At 35.1% G+C, this 18872-nt stretch overlaps 2 protein-coding genes across 3 annotated transcripts in view; one reads left to right on the top strand and one right to left on the bottom strand.

The window, feature by feature from the left end:
• The window catches only part of LOC128995607 (uncharacterized), a 31240-nt gene extending 24958 nt beyond the window's left edge, over positions 1–6282 (top strand). The window contains exons 18-22 of the mRNA XM_054420624.1: positions 2055–2098; positions 2961–3101; positions 3231–3342; positions 4094–4279; positions 4549–6282. Coding sequence (XP_054276599.1) covers positions 2055–2098; positions 2961–3101; positions 3231–3342; positions 4094–4279; positions 4549–5815 — 1750 coding nt within the window. The 3' untranslated portion in view covers positions 5816–6282. The remainder of the gene's footprint in view (positions 1–2054; positions 2099–2960; positions 3102–3230; positions 3343–4093; positions 4280–4548) is intronic.
• A 4942-nt stretch (positions 6283–11224) lies between these two features.
• LOC128994394 (protein SYS1 homolog) lies at positions 11225–18569 on the bottom strand. 2 transcript variants are annotated; one of them, XM_054418937.1, is made up of 4 exons: positions 18427–18569; positions 14640–14828; positions 13854–13921; positions 11225–12870 (listed from the first exon to the last, which is right to left on the bottom strand). In XM_054418937.1, the coding sequence occupies exons 1-4, from the start codon at positions 18439–18441 to the stop codon at positions 12630–12632; spliced, it is 513 nt and encodes a 170-aa protein (XP_054274912.1). In that variant the 5' UTR covers positions 18442–18569; the 3' UTR covers positions 11225–12629. The 2 variants fall into 2 exon arrangements, with proteins under 2 accessions (XP_054274912.1, XP_054274914.1); XM_054418939.1 differs by lacking the exon at positions 18427–18569 and adding an exon at positions 15783–15839.
• Positions 18570–18872: the final 303 nt, after the last annotated feature.

The following is an 18872-nucleotide window of genomic DNA, read 5'->3' as shown; positions in this document are numbered from 1 at the left end:
TTTCAAAAGTAATTGTTTTCTGTGCACAGCTGGTGTAAGCCTAACATATAAGTAGAGGAAAAAACGAATGATTTGAAGCTCGGACGCTAAACTTAAGAACATCAGTGCTATAAAAGTGAAACGAACGTAATGATGAATGGGCTGACAAAGTCAAAATATAACTGTTATGTATACGATTTGCCTGCTATGAAAGCATGTTATCACAAACAATGTTTACAGTAGTATACTTTCGATATGGAAAATCTATACCACAACAGTAGGAACAATAGGAATATCTTTAATCTCGTTGCGAATTAATGTGGCTGCTGCTCAAATCATATTTATTTGTTCTTTTTCAGTCTCATCTTTAGTTTTTGATTTATGATATACTCCTGCAACACATAAGAAGCCGTACTTTGAAAATTAACAATGTCCTTATAGTTCCAACTGTTCAATAAAGATTTAATTCTCAAAATGGTATATGAGTTCTGTTTCATAAACTTATCTGAATAAGGTTCATACTCACAGGTTGCAGGTAGAAATTCTTTCAATTTATGTCACTGATGGTTAATTGTTCTTCATCGTTTTCTCTCATGTACATTGCGACTTTTAAAATGCTTCGTGGCGTACTTCATCTCCTGGGTGACCGGGCAGAGCTTTAGAAACGTCACTAAGTTGTTGTGGTACAGATTTTCCATTTCGAAAGTTTACTATTATTCTTTTTGATAACATGCTTTCATAGCAGGCAAATCGACCACATTTAGAAACCGTATTTTGACTTTGTCAGCCCATTCATCATTACGTTCGTTGCACTTTTATAGCACTGATGTTCTTAAGTTTAGCGTCTGAGCTTCAAATCATTCGTTTTTCCTCTATTTATATGTTAGGCTTACTTCAGCTGTGCACAAAAAACAATTACTTTTGAAATCAAAATAGGTTTCACTAAAACGTGTCGAACGGGAACAACTGGTTTCATCCTCCTGCTTTCTGATTGGAGACATTAAATTAATAAACTGCGCCCTACATTTTTTATGAATTTTTTGACCAACAATTACTAGGAGAGATGTGAGAGAGAGGAGTACAAGACAGGATGGCCTGCTGCACTTGCCTCGCGTCCAGTTAGAACATGGTAAAAGGGGCTTTCTTTTTTTGCTCCTCAGAAATACAACCAACTGCCAGAAAATGTAAAAAAAAACTTAGTTATAAGCCTTTCCGACTGAACTCCAAAAAATGCCTTTTGTAAATATAAGTTAAGGTATTGTTAGTTAATAAGTCAATTATTGTTATTATAATATTTCTTTCGTATTGAGTTGAGTAGTTTTGAAAAACAGTATTGTTACTGAAAACCGCTTGAAATAGAAGACGTTTTATTATTATTATTATTAAAATTACATGGAATTAATTTATTTTCCTTGCTTTACAGGTCGGTGTATTGCTTCAATTCCTTTTTCAGTGAGATATGACACCTCACAACCGTCGTGTATAATTTGTTCACAAATAAAACAGGTTTCGATATTTATTTCTCTATTTTACAATGGTCATACTTAGGGGGACTAACAAGAAACTCATGAAAGTAAACTAGAAACATGTTGAAATATTAACAACAACAATTAGAACTCTCAGCTGGAACAAAACAAACATTGTTGCCAACTTTAAATCCATAACTCAAAATTTCCCTGAATTACAATAAATTATTAAAATTGTTTGGCAACATTATTTTCTTGTAAAAATGTAAGTACTTACCTTAAATTAACTTATTATACACCAAAAGTTGCGCAATTTAATTCTTTAAAATTTACTCATTTACTTATTTAAGCTACCTGTAATAATTTAGGACTTATTGGCTAAAAACATAAATATTTCCGGTAGCCATTTTGAAAAACCTTTCATACAAGGCCAACGCACCTCCATAGAGTGGTAGACTTTTCACCATCGTTTTTTCAGCCATTTTTACATAAGAATCCATTGACAGAAATTATATTACAATTACTTCTAGGTTAACCAACAATTTTACTAGTCTAAAAATATTCTAACTATGAATTCAGAGTTTAAAAAATAGTTTTTTTTCATTTTAGGGAAACTGAAACTTCCCCACCAGGACCGAGTACTGAGAGTACAGGTGAGTTCTTTAAAAACAAACAAATAAGTTTATACTTACTACTTTACTCATTTCCTGTTATTCCTCCAAGGAACATAGGGCAGCAACCAGGCCTACTTGGTTGGGAGAGATTCTCTTCACCATCCTCTTGTAACCTCCCAGCCTGTCGCAGCTCTTCGTACACCATACGCCTCCAAGTCATTTTTCGTCCCACCCCTCTTCTTTGTCCTTGCTAATTCCACTCCAGGACTTATTTCTCACTAGCTCGCTCTCTCTTTTTCTCCGTGTGTGACCAATCCATTTCCACTTGCTTTGTTTAATTCTCTTCCTTAGTGGAATGTGGTTGGTTCTGGCCCATAATTCTTTGTTGGACATTAACACAGGCCAACTTAATACTGACCTGATGCATTTGTTAACAAAGACCTAGATGGCTCAGTTACTTCTACTATAGACTCTTTCCAGGTCTCACAACCGTACAATAGAAGTGACTTGTCGTTTCCAAGAGTCTCAGTTTCAATCTCAAGGGTATCTGCTAAGGGTAGTTTTATCAATTTTCAATTAGATGAGATGGGGACGCCACTTAGGTGTGTATTTTAACCCAAATATGAGTGAAGGATGAGTGTAAAATGGTGTGAGATGATCAGCTTTGTTACTGACTAAGATCAACTGTTTCATCAGTCAGGATAATTTTTTTAAAGCACAATGATCAAGGACAGCTGGGTCCAGTTACGAACCATTAAAAAGCTACTGACTTTTCTTAGGATCAAACCGGGGACGTTTTGTTGTTAGGCGAGTTTATCTTATCTTACTTATCTTTATCTTACTTAACAAACATAAGGTTTATCCTCAATCACTGTTGTGACACCTACAAACTTATTTTTAGAGGGAAGTCGAGGAGGAGGAGATGAGCAATTGAACCTTGCTATTCAGCTATCACTACAACAAGGTAGCGAACAATCATCAGCGGAATACCAGAAGACCAATGCTGACCTCACTGTGGACTACTTAAAAGTCTGGCTGGTAAGTGAGCCTGGATTTAATAATGTCAATTTTCATGTTCTCCCTTCATCTTGTAAAAATATTAATTTCTATAAACATATACAGCTGTTATCTTCATTGATATTCAACAGTTAAAAATATACTGATGTTTCAGGGCGGGATATTGATGTACAAAACCTGGACGAGACTGAAGGATGTGAAGTGATATCACCACCTCAAGATACTATCTGGGCTTCAAAAACATCGGATAAGGAAATACTCTCTGGGTAATTTTGATTCAGTTGTTTCAACAATTACTGTACAGTAAACTATATCGACATACCTGGACAATCAAATCATCATCCGCCCCTTCACATCAATCAACCAACAAACAATTACAACTACTACAATTATTATTGGTTCTATTTTTATCGGAACAAGTGAAAATTCCTAATGCCAAACAAATCGAACGAGTACATAAATTATAGAAAGGATCAGAAAAGCTGATTTGTTTTTGAGATAAGCTTTAACACAACCATATCATTAGAGTCCGTAAAATTTAACAGACTAGTCCACAAAAAGCTATCTTTAGGGACTCAAAACGATCTGTAAGACAGCTATTTTTGAGACAGTGTAATGAAAAAATATTTTTAAAACATCCTGTGCTGTCTGGGATATTATGTCAGAAGTTTAAAGAGCTAAATCTCAAAAACTTTTATACACCCATTTATATTTGGCGGTCCACTAGACGCTCCAGCGGGTTAAGGTTTGTTATTAGTTAAAATCGGCGTAAAAGTAAGACAGCATTAATTTACAGCAGTATACTTCTTATTCTAAAACTTAGCTACAAGGAAATTTCAAGATCAGATGTATTAGGGCTGACATAATGGCTGGTTATGCCCAACCAAAACATCCCATCCATTTATGTTTTGGATGTGTCTACCAGTCTCTATCCAAGCCAAACTCACTCAATTAATTTAATATTTTGATTAAAAATAATGTACCTGTAAAAAATGAAAAATAATCATCTTTAAACAGATGGAAGCCTCCATACGTGGCAGAAGATGGGCATTTTGAGATTGGAGACATTCATGAGAAGGGACTGTACAATGACCCTGACGAGTTTAATAGTGAGATGGATGCTCGACTACTCAAGCGCTCGCACTCAACAGGCGACTTGGTGATGAGACGAGGGCGATTGTCTACCAGGACTGAGGAACCAAGGTAAATGAACAGCTGAAACCTTACCAGAGTGGTCCGTTTGTAGTTGTGCTCATTTGGTAAGAGCTGAACAAATTTAAATTCAGTAGTCTTTAAGAGAATTACTGATTAACTGTTTTAGTGTTGTAGACATTTATGGGGATTGATTTAGACATGCGATAAATTTTAATCTCTTTTAGAAACCTAGTGAGCAAAAACAATATTTTTCTTGCAGTATAAACGTACAAACATAAGATTGAGCTTAATAAAATAGCTGTTTTTTTTTCACACAGGTATCATCTAGACTCGGACCACTCAAGCCAACATGAGGAGCGGCCAGAAGAGTTAGCACGTAGGATTCTAGCGCTGCCAGCGTCGACCTCAGGTAACCGACACTCGCTGCTAGTGCAGACCAGTGGAGGCAGCACCGCCTACTGTCAGAGCTCACTGGAGGACACCTCTGATTCCTTGAATGCTGACCTGGAGGTGTGCGGTATCCTAGGGTCAACTGAGGACACCAGTCGCTCCACACTGCCTCGTAACCTTGCCACCATTGGCAAGAAATGTGCCTTGGACCTTGGCGACTCCATGGCCATTCCCGACCCTCCCTCGGAGGCATCGGAGCAACTGTGCGACTCTGAGGTGCAGGAATGTCTGGACAAGCTCGCAGAAGAATTTCCTCCAACTACATCTCCCCCACCCATCTTCCAAAATGTACCTGTTGTAAACATCAACGGGGAAACAAAAAATTTGGTCACCATGAAAATGAGTGATGAAAAGAAGGAAGAGAAAACACTACAGCCCAGGAATATGAATCCAACGATGGATGTGCATCGTAAAACACTTCGCTCTGGTGGGAAAACACCTTTGTCCAACCTGAGGATTAGGATATGTAATAAGTCTCCACCAAAAGAATGTGAGAAAGAGAAAAGGTCTTTGGAAACTGATAGTTCCAATGAGTATGAGTCAGAAACAGGTCTACCCAAGTCACCTACGTTATTTATTTCCGGAGTGTCCATCAGTCGAACCCCAGAACCAAAATCTCCTGCTTTAGCAGGCCGTCAGTCACGATCTTCTAGTCTAACTGCATCCCTTCCCCCTCCACCTCTATCCCCTCTCATGCTGTCACCATTATCATCGTCTGTAGCACATCTTAAGGGTTCTTTAAACTCTTTAAACACTTTGGGGTTTTCATTTTTAAGAAGAAAATCTCAAGAGACAACTTCCAATACAAAAGCTGAATTCAACTCCATGGGTGGTTCTCCCCATAAACAAAAGGAAAATCCTAAATCTAAGTCAGCGAGTGAGCCAGAGAGGGAACGGGAAATGTTTCGGTTTCCCAAGTCTTCGACAGATGGGGCTCTGAGTTCAGTATTACACGTACAAGAGAGCAATTTGAGTTCGGACGACTTTCATGAGGCTCTTTTCTTGTTAGAGAGATCGCCTAAGAGCAACCAAGGTTCCAAAAAAAGGAAACGGAGCAAAAAAGAACGCCAGAAGGATAAGGAGAACGCATCCTCAGCAAATATAGTTGTTCCCGAAGCAAGCTCGGCTCTTTGAGGCTTGATGACTTTCCTCTCGGACTTTAAACTGTCAAAATTGTGTTCTATATAGGACATAAGGCTCTCTAACGCACACGCAACACGATTTACTTTGTGTCAATGCAACTCCCAATCTATGTTTGTTTGGATGTTCAATACAGGTTGCATCAATTATTACACAATTAAATGTAGGGTCACTGCTTTTAAATCTGTGCCTAAACACCATTTTTGTTTCGTGGGACCTGCCATTTCATTTCTTATAGTGTCCTAAATTTAAAGAGAACCTCAAGAGTGGTTTACTCTTTTAATTCCATTTCAAGATTTCATCTCCATTCTTAACCTGTATTGAACCCATCACGAATCTCACCTAATTGTAAATATGTGTACTGATTTAAACTTATAACAAATCCTACTCATTTAAAGTTCATACTACAAAAGTAAGTGTACTGACCAAATATATCATTACAATAACACTTTAAAATGTCAGTATTTTTTTGTAAGGAAATGGTTCATCATTACAAGACTGTTGTAAAATTAACTAAATTGCTGGCACAAGATGTCTGGCAGTGATTGTTACATCTGCTAGTCGCGCACCGACCACTACGTGTGTCTGCGCACAATCACATTCTAGGTTAGTGTGACAACTGCCAACGATGTGTGTGTGAGTGAGTAAAAGTGTGTGCGTCTGGTATGTGGACCTTCAGCTATGTTGGCTGTTTCATCTTGTAAACGGCCATATGTTTAATTTGTCAGACAAAAACCAAAGGTCGGTTTCTGTAACCTTTAAAATGTTCTAATTTGATAATTCCAATCAATATTACTAGTCCAAACACTTATAAAATATTTAGTTCGCTGCTGAGCGCTCATGACAAATTTTTCCTACATTAAATTTCGGGAACTGTGTTGATGCATTTTTTAACACGTTCGCGGCGGCATGGGAGCGATCGCTCCCATACGGAACCCTAATGCCATCCTGGTGGGTGCGATCGCTCCCAAGCTGCAATGTAGTACGAAATGATTTATTTTTAAGCCAGGATTAGAGCTAGAAATTTGAAACCTCGCACAGCACTGCTCAATAGTATACTGTATTTTGTTGTGGTGTTGGTTGGTAGTAAATCTTCCCGTAAATCCCCGTCTGGCAATCTCAAAATTCTACTTTTGTCCCGTCTTTTTCCCTCCATTTGGCAATACAATTCCAATGGGACCGGCTACGTTACAAGCAGTGCTGCTATCTGTTGGTGTTTAGCGAACTACGTCGACTCTCATTGTAAAGCAGGACATCCTCGCACGTTATTTGCTATTTGTCAGCCCGAAATTGGAAAGCCAATCACACGCGGCAATCGGGTTTGTTCGATGCTGAGGGCTGCCCCGCACCTGGGATACGCCTGCCATTTGACGTGCCGCCGCGAACGTGTTAATGACGAGCCAAAAAATTTTTTGAACAGTAAATATTAAAATTCTAGATAATTTTCCTGGATTACCTTTGTAAAGTTTTTTCTTCTTACATTATAGAGTTTACAATAGCCGAATGCCGACAACAAATAGCTTAAGGTCCAATCTTATAGGCTATGTCCATAACCCCAATGCAAGTGATGTAAATATCGTGCTAAGTCTTTCATTAGATAGGTTTTTATTGAATCAATGTTCTGAAAACATCGTAAATAGATTAAGCTTAATTAATATGTCTGAGTAATAATTCCTAAAGTTAAAAATATTTTAAAGTTTTTACCAATTTACTCTTTAAATCAACTAAATGGATGAATAAACTGATTTAAATTATCTAATAGTTATTTGTATACCAAAGATGTATAAATATTTATACAATTTCTTATGATGGACATAGCCTATATATTCTTCATTAGTATAAATTGCATGCATGTAAAATGTTAAAAATACTGGTAATAACATTGTTTTAATGTTTATCTTTTATAGAGAATAAATAAATACCGATCTACACTTTAACATTTCTTAACGGTTGTGTGTGGCAAAAAAATTAAATATGCATTTAAAAGTAAAAATAAACTAAGTAAATTTGCACTAGTTAAGTAATTAAGAAATGCACAGCAAGAACCAGAAAAATATTTTATTTTGTATTTTTTCTATCACAATGAATTTATTTTTTTCATTAAGCAATGAATTTAACAATTAATATTTTCAAACGCTAACTCAAGAATACTCTAAGTTGGCTAAGTTATCTTTGAATAACTAATAACAATTACCAGTTTGTGATCTGAATTTACCTACAACGCTTTTGTAAATCTAGTCATTGATAGTATTGTAAAGTTCAATCAATCATTGTAATCAATACTTTAACTTCAGTTTTAACTGTAAAACTCCAGATTAAGTTTTAATATAAAATTCTGTAAGTAGAACATTGTAATTTGTACTATTCAGGTAGTTTGTGCCAAAATGTAATAGAACTACCAAACTACGTTACCATTTTAAGACTGGATTAAATGCTTTTTATTGTCAGGTTTTAGTATGTACTTCTGTTTATGTAAAATCTGCTTAATTTAAATATTCATACAATAACAGTTTTTTCTTTAAACTTTGCTTAAATGACTTAAAGCAGTTAGCTTATGCAGTTATGCTTTTAGCAGTTAGTTGTGAAATGGAGCTTATTTTATAATTCACAAAAAGTTTTTCATGAACAAAATATTGTTTAATTGTTTTTCCTAAAAAGAAAAGTTCTGTTGACAAAAAAAAGATAGAAATGCATCCTAAAACTGTAAAACATTTGGGTTTTTTTTAAATTTTACAATTTGGATTGTTTTAAGATGGTTTCTGTGAAATCATTTTGTAGCTAAGCAAAATAACCAGGTACATTGAATTGAAAGATTGAATTCCATTTGAATAAGACTATGTTTTGTGTTTGTATATAAGACTGACTGTATACACTTAACAGTTTACAGAATTTGATCCTTTCTCAGAAGTCAAGTTGGCGATAAAAATCTGAGTAGACAGCAAATATTTAAATTTTCAGAAACATTATTCAGAAATCTTTTGTCTACACTAAAACAAAAAAATATTTTGGCACTATAATATTTTTCTTAAAAGTAAATTTTATTAGGTATTACTACTGCATATTTGAAACTGTTTAGCTTTTGATTGCTGGTTGATTTGAATATTGTTTGAGCATAAAACTTCATTCTTTGCTTCATTTCATTCTCTGATTCTGAGAGAGACAGTTTAGTACACTGCCCCAAAGTTAAAACAAATAGTGTGTAATGGTTTGAGTTACTTTTCATTTTGACTGGCTGTATTGACCCCGTGTGATAATACTACCTTAGGACTGTCTATAGTTGTAGGATTGGGAGAAACCAATATTTTTTTAGTGCTACGAGTCATTTTAGTGTTTTACCTGGATTTGATGGCATAGAAGGCTTTGAAGCACCTGAACCAGGTGTATTTTATAGCTGAAGTGCACAAACAATTAATGCTTCCAAACTTAAAAGAACAGCAGAAATCCTGTTTTGTTTGAATTGTTTATGAACTAGATTATACTCAAACTCTGAGGGTTAAGGTTTGAATTTGGAGGTTAATACTTTGGCATTCATTTGATTGAGGAAATTAATTGAGCACTTTTAAAAGGCATATGTAGTGGCTAAGGGGGTCTCAATCCCAAAGCTTTAATGCAATCCTGGTATGTGGGATTTGTCTAAGCCGATAACGGTTTTGATCCTAGGATTCTATTATTTTATGGTTTTACTTAAGTTTTAAATGGCAGTGGATTCCATTGGTTGAGCTCTCTATTGTTTTAAGCTTGACTTGCAAAAAATGTATACTGCACACTTTTGCCGTATTTTGATATTTAAAACAGTACCACTCATAACCTTTGACACCCGTATTTCTTATTTAGCCTACAGCATTTACATTCTAAACAGTAATTCTTGAAATTATGAATTACAAACGTAATGTACCATATCAATTGCGTTCTCACTCATGTTTCATGTCAAGTAAAACTCAACAAGAGATTGATATAAAATATGGGTTTTGGTTTTTTAATCCTGTTGATCACAGGATCAAGAGACCCAGGATTTAAAGGTTTCAAAAACCAGCCAAGAGCCTGGGACTGAGACCCCTAATCGACTATCAAGAGGAACATAACCAAACCACGCCTCATTCTACATGTACTGACATTCAGGAATCTTTAAAATCTTTCAAGTCTGTTAAAGGACATTAAAATCTGTTTTGCTACACCAGTGTCTGAAATTTTTAAAGTAGTACCATTAAGTTATGAGAAAAATATATTTTTATTTATGAAGAAACATAACTTTTTCTGTCGCACTCTAGCTTAAACTTTTGTAGTAAAATGTTTACTAGCATATTTCATTTGGTTGTTTTTGTTTTTTTTTCTTACAGTATAACCTAAACTTTTTAAATATCTCCACAGATCAAAACTGAGATGGTAAATACTATGATATTTCAGTTTTTATTTTACTGAATAAGCAAAACTGAAATTAAAAGACTCTGGCAATTAAGATAAACTTTACTTTGCTGTATTTAAATAAATTCTTCAACTGTTCACTTTGGATTTCTTAGCCTATTGGTTTCTCTGATGAGCTAATACCCTTTCTACTATGAAACGTAAGAATGTTAAGGACCAATTGTATATGTTTAGACTAGATTATAATTTTCTTCTGTCTCTAATTTACATAGTACAATATTTTTAGCTATGAGTAGGACCATTTGAGGGCTGTATTCTTCACTTAGGCCTAATATAAAGACTTTGATCTGTTTAATTTTTAAAGCATAAATCTCGCTGCTATAGTTATTCTTTTCTGTAGAGTAATCCTTTACTTTTATTCTATTTTAAAATTAAGAACTAATATATGAGCTTTATATGTGTAAAAATAAGTAAACTTGTAGTTTAAAACCAATAAAACTTATTTAAAAGAACTGAAATTTACTACCTTAAACTTCGTTGAGAGGAAAATAATTTTAAATTGAATACAAAATATTTAGTAAACATACCTGGTCAATGGACATTAACAGCATTTTTTATCTTACTGTAAAGACTGTGAAATTTAAGTATTTCATCAATTTCTGTACTGTAAGTTAGTTGCTAAGCTCATTTTAACTATAGTTGAAAGTGGTGTAGAGTCGTAATATTATATTGAATCTGCTCTTACAAGTTTTAAGGTGCCAAGTTAGAAAGTTAACAAAATACCATTTTAATCCCGTTCTAAACCTGATTTAGCAGTATATCTGAATTAACGATTTGTACATTATTACTTAAGCTGTAGTTATGATTAATTATAATTTTTACGAGCTTCAATACTGTTAATTCAATACTGTTTGTTTGGTATTTGACTGATAATAATGTGTTGAAAGAAATAAAATTATATTGGTCAAAATAAGAGCTTTGTTTCACTATGTCAACCCTTTTCTGTCTTTTCAATCCGAACAGGAAAATGAAACTACCAAGTTGTTGCTGTTTTTTAATAAAAAATAAATTACAATACAATATAACAAATAAATAATATTAAATTATTAACTGGTTTAAAGTACACTAATTATAACTAAAGGTGCTTCTATTTACAGTGAATATTTTGGTCCTCCCTGTTAAAATATATATTTAACAGTTTCAAAACTGACTGGAAGCTATTAATGGTACAGTAGACTACCGATTACCCACAAGTGGATTAATCACACTGTGGAATAACCATGACCGTAAGAGAAATTTGAGTTAAAACATATATTACTCAAGTTACATGGACGTTATTAAGTGATGAACAAAACGTTTGGCGTAGTGAGACATCTCACGGTCAGACTATAGAGTTGTCTTTGTTTACTTCACCGTCCACTATGAACCACTGATTACACCTAACGAGATGATAAGTTACATTTTGTAAGTGTTTTAATTTTTTAATTACTAGGTCTATGCATAATATACTCTTCAATATTGTTTGTTTTGAAAATATAAGTGTGTGAAACAAATTTTAAAAAAGCTATTTATAATTCACTTAAACGTTATATTATCTAAACCTGCATTAAAGCTTAACTATACATTCAAAGTTATTTCCCAACTAGTTCAGGTTGGGTTTGCATTATCCACAATTTTGATTATCCATTGATCACTCAGCCACTCATTATCAAGGATGATCGGGAGTCTACAGTACAAAGAATTTACTCATAATGTCTGGACATTAAGATTTTTTCTTCATTGTGTTTATTAAGCTTGGATAGATGATTTTTTCACTTATTGGTTGGCTTAGAGTAATTGTTGTTTCAATTTCAAACTGAGATTGACACTTTGCTACAGTAAAAGATTTCTGAATTAGAAACAAAGATATTTAGTTGTGAGTATTAACATATAACGTTTCAGTACAGTATTAGACAAATAAACTAAAAACACAACGTAGTTTTTAGCAAAGTATTTAATTATTTCAAGATCAAACAATATGTTACCTATAAACCATTTGTTTACTTTCAACTCCAAATTTTGATTTCAGACTTATCATTTGTATACCAACTTAAAACTGTAGGGCCTAATGGTAAAACTGAAGTAAACATTTACATGAAAAAAGTATGTCTAAATTGTTAATGTAAAATGGTAGAAACTAAGAGATTTGGTATTTTGAATTTTAAAAATAACTAGCTGTAGGCTTACAAGTAAAATTTGGTTCAATTTTTACAACCTAGGCAAAAATAAGAGTCAGCTGTATCATTACATACCACTTGTCTAAGAATCATAGTGAATTAGATCTCGATTTACGTGGACTCCGTTAACCGTTCACTTTAGCTCTCATTTACACATGCGAGTTGACTCTATCTTCAAACCTCAACAACCTACACTGGTATTTCAAACCCACTGCCAAGACTTACAAATGTTATAAGTCTGCCTTGGGCCCCATGTTGAGCGGAATGGCCTTGAGCTCTGTTCGCATACAGAGGAACTCTCCGCAGATACACATGATGGCGAGACACGCGATGTGCAGCAACCACCAACTGATGGAGGAGGGAAAGTGTCCATTGTACGTCCAACAGATCACCAGGTGTATAAGATGAGCAGTACATGAAAAGTCTAGACACTGCTTAGTCCTCTGCACTAGGCACCACAGACCACAGGCTCTAAACATATACAACATATACTTGATATATATTTTTATCTTACTTTTTTACTTCAGATTGGGACGTGTTGGAGGTCTCTGGCCAAAAATGTTATTGAAAAACTTTGTTTGGTTGGTATTATATTGATTTTTAAATATTAATCATAGTACTACAAACGGTTTATACACAATATTGTACATAATCTCTCCAATATTGCAGACATTTCTCTCAGTGACAACAAAATCTCAAACTCATTCTACAGTCTTGACAAAATTGTGAACGCCTTCCGCAGTCACAGTAACATCAAGAACGTCTTCCATGGTTACAGCAGACTTGTAAAAATCTCCTGCGGTTACTGCAATATTATCATCTTCATGATCAATCATCATTCTGGCTAAACCGAGAATATGACACACAAACATGACAAAATTGTCTTTTTTCAAATGCGCATCTTCACAGGCATGGCGAATATGCATAGTGAAAATAAAAGCTTGACTCAGTTCAACCCAACTTGAGTTAGGCCCCGAACCGATCCCTCAGGTCAACTGTTGACCCAGCCCGATCCAAAAAATATCGGAGACCCGAGGACCCCTAGTAATTTACAAGCGGTTAGACCAAAATACTTGATGTACGGTATGTGAAACTAAAAGGCCTTTACAGGAAATCAAACGTTGAAAACGTTGATGAATCAGAAAATCAGGACAAAATCGTAAAGATATTTTCAAGTCACGACAAAGTCAAGAACAGATGAACGTCTTCTAGGTCGAGATTGTGAACATGTCCAGAGGTCACGGTAAAAACAAAAACATATTCTGCTGTTCCAGCGAAATTGCAGACATCTTCCTTCCAAAGCCACTTTTTGCAGAGTTTTTGAATGTGAATATTAATAGCTTAAAATCTTGGTTTTAAAAATATTTATATTCAGAAGAATGTTTTTATTTTTCTTAAATCTGATTGTTTTGGGTTTGGTCAATTTTAATATAATAATTTAAATATAAACTTACCCAGTTAAAGAGTTGAGGACAAAAGAAGCGATAATTAGCTTTCCCGGTACATCTCGAACATGAATTTCCTGAAAAAGACATTTCAAAATAAACTTTTACATCCTCATTATTATTTAGGTCATATCAGGCCTTTATGTGCATATCAATGTGTTACTAGACCATTCCATGACATTATCATCTTTTGAAGCTGCAATTTTCCAATTTTTTGCAAAGTCTACAGCGAACAGATATTAGGTATAAAATAAGGTACAATAAGGTTTAGGTAAAATAATGTTAGACAAAATGGGAACTATGATCTTGGGTTAATGTCAATAAGTCCTTAAGCAACACATGTATCTTTGGTGGTGCTGACAAAGATTTTCGTAGGCAGACTACCTGTGATCTTTCTGCTATATGTCTGTTATGACACAAACCTCTAGTTTTGGATCAAAATGTGTAGAAGGCATTGGTTATAAGGTTTATGGCGTATCAACATATGCCTAGGCTATATAGGTCATTGACAAAGTTTCAGTCACCCATAAAAATTATGATGGTGGCTTAACTTATATGTAGCCTAATGTTACGCCTAAATTATCTGAGACCACCACATTTTATATGAACCACAAAACATAAAAAAAAGTCAAATTGATTCAATCACGGTCAATAGACCATCTTTAATAACGTTAAATAAATCTATTAGTTAAATAATAATGTCATCAATCCTTATTACTCTTTAGAAGTAGGCCTACCTATTTTGAAACAGTAATGTACATTGATATATTGAGTAACCTAAAATGTAATACTTACTTGATAGCGGAATATGTGATCGAGCGATCTTGAAGTGCCAACTAGCAAATTGACCGCAGCCAACCATAGTCCAAGAGCAACATAGTAGACACTCTGAAGCGCTATGATCTGAGCGATAATCAACATCGGATCCCACTGAGTGCTGCGAAACTGTCCTGTCAACTTGGTCATTTTGGACTCAGATCTTGGCTGTCAAACAACAACACAAAATTAAGTTAAGTGAAGTAGATTGGCTGATATATTATCAAGCGTTCAAGAAGTTATAAGTTATGAATGAAGAATTCTTATTTAGAACCTTGAGACAGCTGAGGAAACCGAGCCTAATTTACCGAGGGAACGATATGGAATCATAGTAACATTGTACATTGTAACATCTTAGGAACATTGTACTGATACATAAACAGAGTAGGCAATGGATAAAAAACTCCTAAGTTTTTTGTAGATAAAGCATTCACAGTACGAGTGCAGCATTAATTTAAGAGTGATTTATAGTGGTGTAACTATACGAGGAGTGATGAGGGGGATAGATACTTTTAAATATTTGTATTACAGCAATTCTAGGCAACTTCATTAAAATACAGTTGCTCAAGTTGTGTGTAGTTTGAAACTGAAACTGATGAATTGTTTTGATTAATTGTTGAGGGAGTATTATGCTCTCTAGAAATGTTAGTTACTAGTATTTAACTTCTTAAAAATATAATTACGTACTGTAGGGTAGGTTGGGGTAATTAAGAGACAAAATGTCAACTTTCATCATAACTATTTGGCCCATCACACTGAGACCGAATAAAAGTATGCGTGGTAAATAAATCACGTAAATAGGCCTATTGGCGTTTAGAATATGTTTAGAGCGGAATAATATGTGGAAGTCTCCTGATTTTTTATATGATTAATATATTTAAATTGCATGTTTACTTAGAATTGCACGTTTTAAAATAAAAAATCATCCTGCATGTACGCATTTTTGATATTGATAGCCTATTTCATTACGTTTCAACCACTAGGTATTTAATTGTGCAAAAACAGTTTGGAAGTTGCATGAATTAATTAGTCGGTTCATTATATCCTAACCTTTACCTTCCTACTCTAACCTTACTTCAAAACACTTAATACAGTCACAAATATGCATAAAACCCGACCTACCTTCCTCACATGCCTAAATAAGAACTGATTATTTGGTTTCAAAACGAATTGATTTCATTCCGCCTAAAGTCGAGTATAAACCGCTGTTTGCTCTCCTCGTCACTCAGTCCTAAGTCAACAGATCACGCCATCAGTGTACCTTAGATTCGTAATTTTAACCTTCGTTTTACAGCCACTTAGTAATCTGCTGACATGGTAGCAAGGGCTGCCAACCCTTGCAAGGCAGCGTGGGGTCTTATCAACCGGAGCAGGTCCAGTCCCAGAAGTGATGTTGAGACCGACTTTGCCTCTGCGGAGGACTTCAACTTGTTTTTCCTCGACTCTGTAGACAATATCGTGAGTGGTATTGTAGGAAATAAGGTGGATTATTTAAATAATATTCCTATGTCACAAGTAGCCTTTGAGTGGATGATGGTTACACCCACTGAGATTGTAAATATTGTAAATAGTTTTAAACCATCATGTAGTAAGGATGTGTTTGATATGTCCACTGAGTTTTTGAAAAAAATTGTACCTTATATTGCCGCAATACTAGCTCATCTGTTCAATAGCTGCCTATTAGAAGGGGTTTTTCCGGAAGTCCTAAAAAGGGCAAGGACTGTACCTGTGTACAAAAAAGGGCCCAGAAAAAGCATGGCTAGTTATAGACCTGTATCTCTGTTACCAGTTTTTAGTAAGATCCTTGAGGGTTTAATGTTAAACCAGTTGTATGGCCACTTTGAGTTGCATGGTCTCCTTGTTCCGGCTCAGCATGGTTTCCGGAGAGGCTTTTCCACAGTCACCGCTGTGGACTCCCTCATACGGGTTGTTTTGGACGCTTTCGAGAGGCAGTCTTCTACTGCTGTTCTCTTGTGTGATTTATCTCGCGCCTTCGATTGTATGCCGCATAGTATTCTTTTAGATAAACTTGAGAGACTCGGACTGGGGGAGTTTGCACTCAGGGTGGTCCGTTCATATCTTGAAGACAGGTCTCAGGTGGTAAGCTGGGCTGGTGACCATTCCAGTCCTCTTCAAGTGAAGCATGGGGTCCCTCAGGGCTCGATACTTGGGCCTTTCCTTTTTATTGTGGCCATGAATGACATTTATTACAATGTGTCAAATGATGTGCTGCTATACGCAGATGACACAACCTTGTTTGCTAGCGATTTAGATCCTGTAGCTGCTAAACTAGCTGTAAGTAGAATGTTTAATACTGCCACTGATTGGTTCTCAGGCAATAGACTAGCTCTTAACCAAGGGAAAACACAGGAAATCCTTTTCAGTCTTAGCAAGAATGTGAATAAGCAAGAGGCGGTAAAATTGTTGGGTTTCACCCTTGTCTCTGAGCTTGGGTGGAGTGACCACATTGAAGCACTGTGCACCAAGTTGAATAGAGTAACGTGTCTGCTTCGTAAGCTCTCATATGAGATGCCCTTTGATTTTGTAAGACTTGCCTTTTTTGCTTTCTTTCAGGCTCATGTTGTTTATGGAACCAGGCTATGGGGCCACTCCCCCCATGCTCAGAAGATTCTGTTGCTACAGAAGAAAGCAGTCAGGGTAATCTGTAGGACTGAGTATCAAGCTCATTGTAAACCTTTGTTTTGTGAGTTGCAGATCATGACTGTTATCAACGTTTATATTTTTCAGTGTCTCATGGCCATTAAAGAATCAGAAAACACACTTGCTCGAAATTCAGATGTACACCAGTATAACACTAGATTCTGTAACAATATTCACATAAGTTATAATAGACTAAGTAAAACCCAACAATGCTTCCCTGTTACAGGTATCAATCTCTTCAACTCTCTACCAGATCAAGTGAAATCACTTCCAAATTCAAAATTTAAAATAATTCTGAAGAAGTGGCTATTGGCAAACCCTTTTTATAAGACAGAAGAATTTTTTGTTGCTATGAAGCATGGCCCATTTATTGTACCTTAGAATAGGAATCTGAAAGGTATATGTACTATATTTATTTATTTTGCTTGCTTGTGCACCTGCATGGTTTTTGCTGATTTTATAGTTTTTAGTTTATTGCAGCTTTCTGTATTGTTTATTTTGGCTGTTTTTTGACAATGCCTATTGTATATTTGTAATACTGAATGGCTGAATAAATCATTTATCATTTATTATCTCTCCGACAAAAACTGATTGCATTTTTGGATTCAGCGTGAAAAAAAACTGTTAGTAGGTAGACATCTAAAAACTACACAATATCACGTTGTAGACATATTAAATAATTGCCATTATCAATTAACTAAGTTAAACAATATTTTCAATTTGATAGTTTCAATCGATGTTAACATAGCCCAGTTAAGAAACTGTACCCCATTTGGTGTTGGAAATCGGCATATTGAGAGGTTTAAACAAAAGCAATCAGCAATAGAGTTGGCCTTAGTAAAAAATCTGATGTAAAATGTTGTTTATGCTTTAGGTTAGGTGTGTGTTAGTGGTGGGGTTAGGAATGGTTAGCCTAAGTAGGTATATCCAATATGTTTAGCAAATTTGTCTGACGACTAAATAGATTCTTTGCTTAAGGACATACTTAATCTAGGCCTAATTAAAATTAAATGTGATAACTAAGGCTATGCCTCATTTATAACAAACCTACACGTCCTAAAGCGTCTTATATTATACCATGCAATTTTTAAGCTAAGCTACTCACATTTAATACAATCATTGTGCTGAGATAGGTATGTTATAGTTTGACAATCTGAAAGCCTAACCTAACTAAACCAAATCTATTTTTATGACGTAATGCTGCTTCTAGTTTCAGTGGTTTTTGAAACTCTAAGCACCTCTAAGTTAGGCCTAGTCAATGCAACACTCACTGGCGTAGCCTAAGATTTATATTTTTAACCTGACAGAGAGAGACAGATATGAGTTGACAGACTTGTAAGTCTTGTGACAGTAGTAGTAGTATAATTTGCACTGAGCTAAAATTATAACTGGAGGTAGCACTGCCATGGCAGAAGTCTGTCAAAAGCGAGTCGCTGATTTTGTTAGGTTGGTATAGCAGTAAGTTTTCTTACCATAGCAATAACATGGCTTCTTATAACTAGGTTGGTATAGCAGTGAGTATTTTTGTCATACTTGAACACTTTTAATACT

The sequence above is a fragment of the Macrosteles quadrilineatus genome, unplaced genomic scaffold (assembly GCF_028750875.1).
Source record: "Macrosteles quadrilineatus isolate MER2022 unplaced genomic scaffold, UCM_ALF_1.0 Scaffold_5__1_contigs__length_97177068, whole genome shotgun sequence".
Classification (NCBI taxonomy): domain Eukaryota; kingdom Metazoa; phylum Arthropoda; class Insecta; order Hemiptera; family Cicadellidae; genus Macrosteles; species Macrosteles quadrilineatus.
This window is presented reverse-complemented; position numbering and strand designations above follow the sequence as displayed.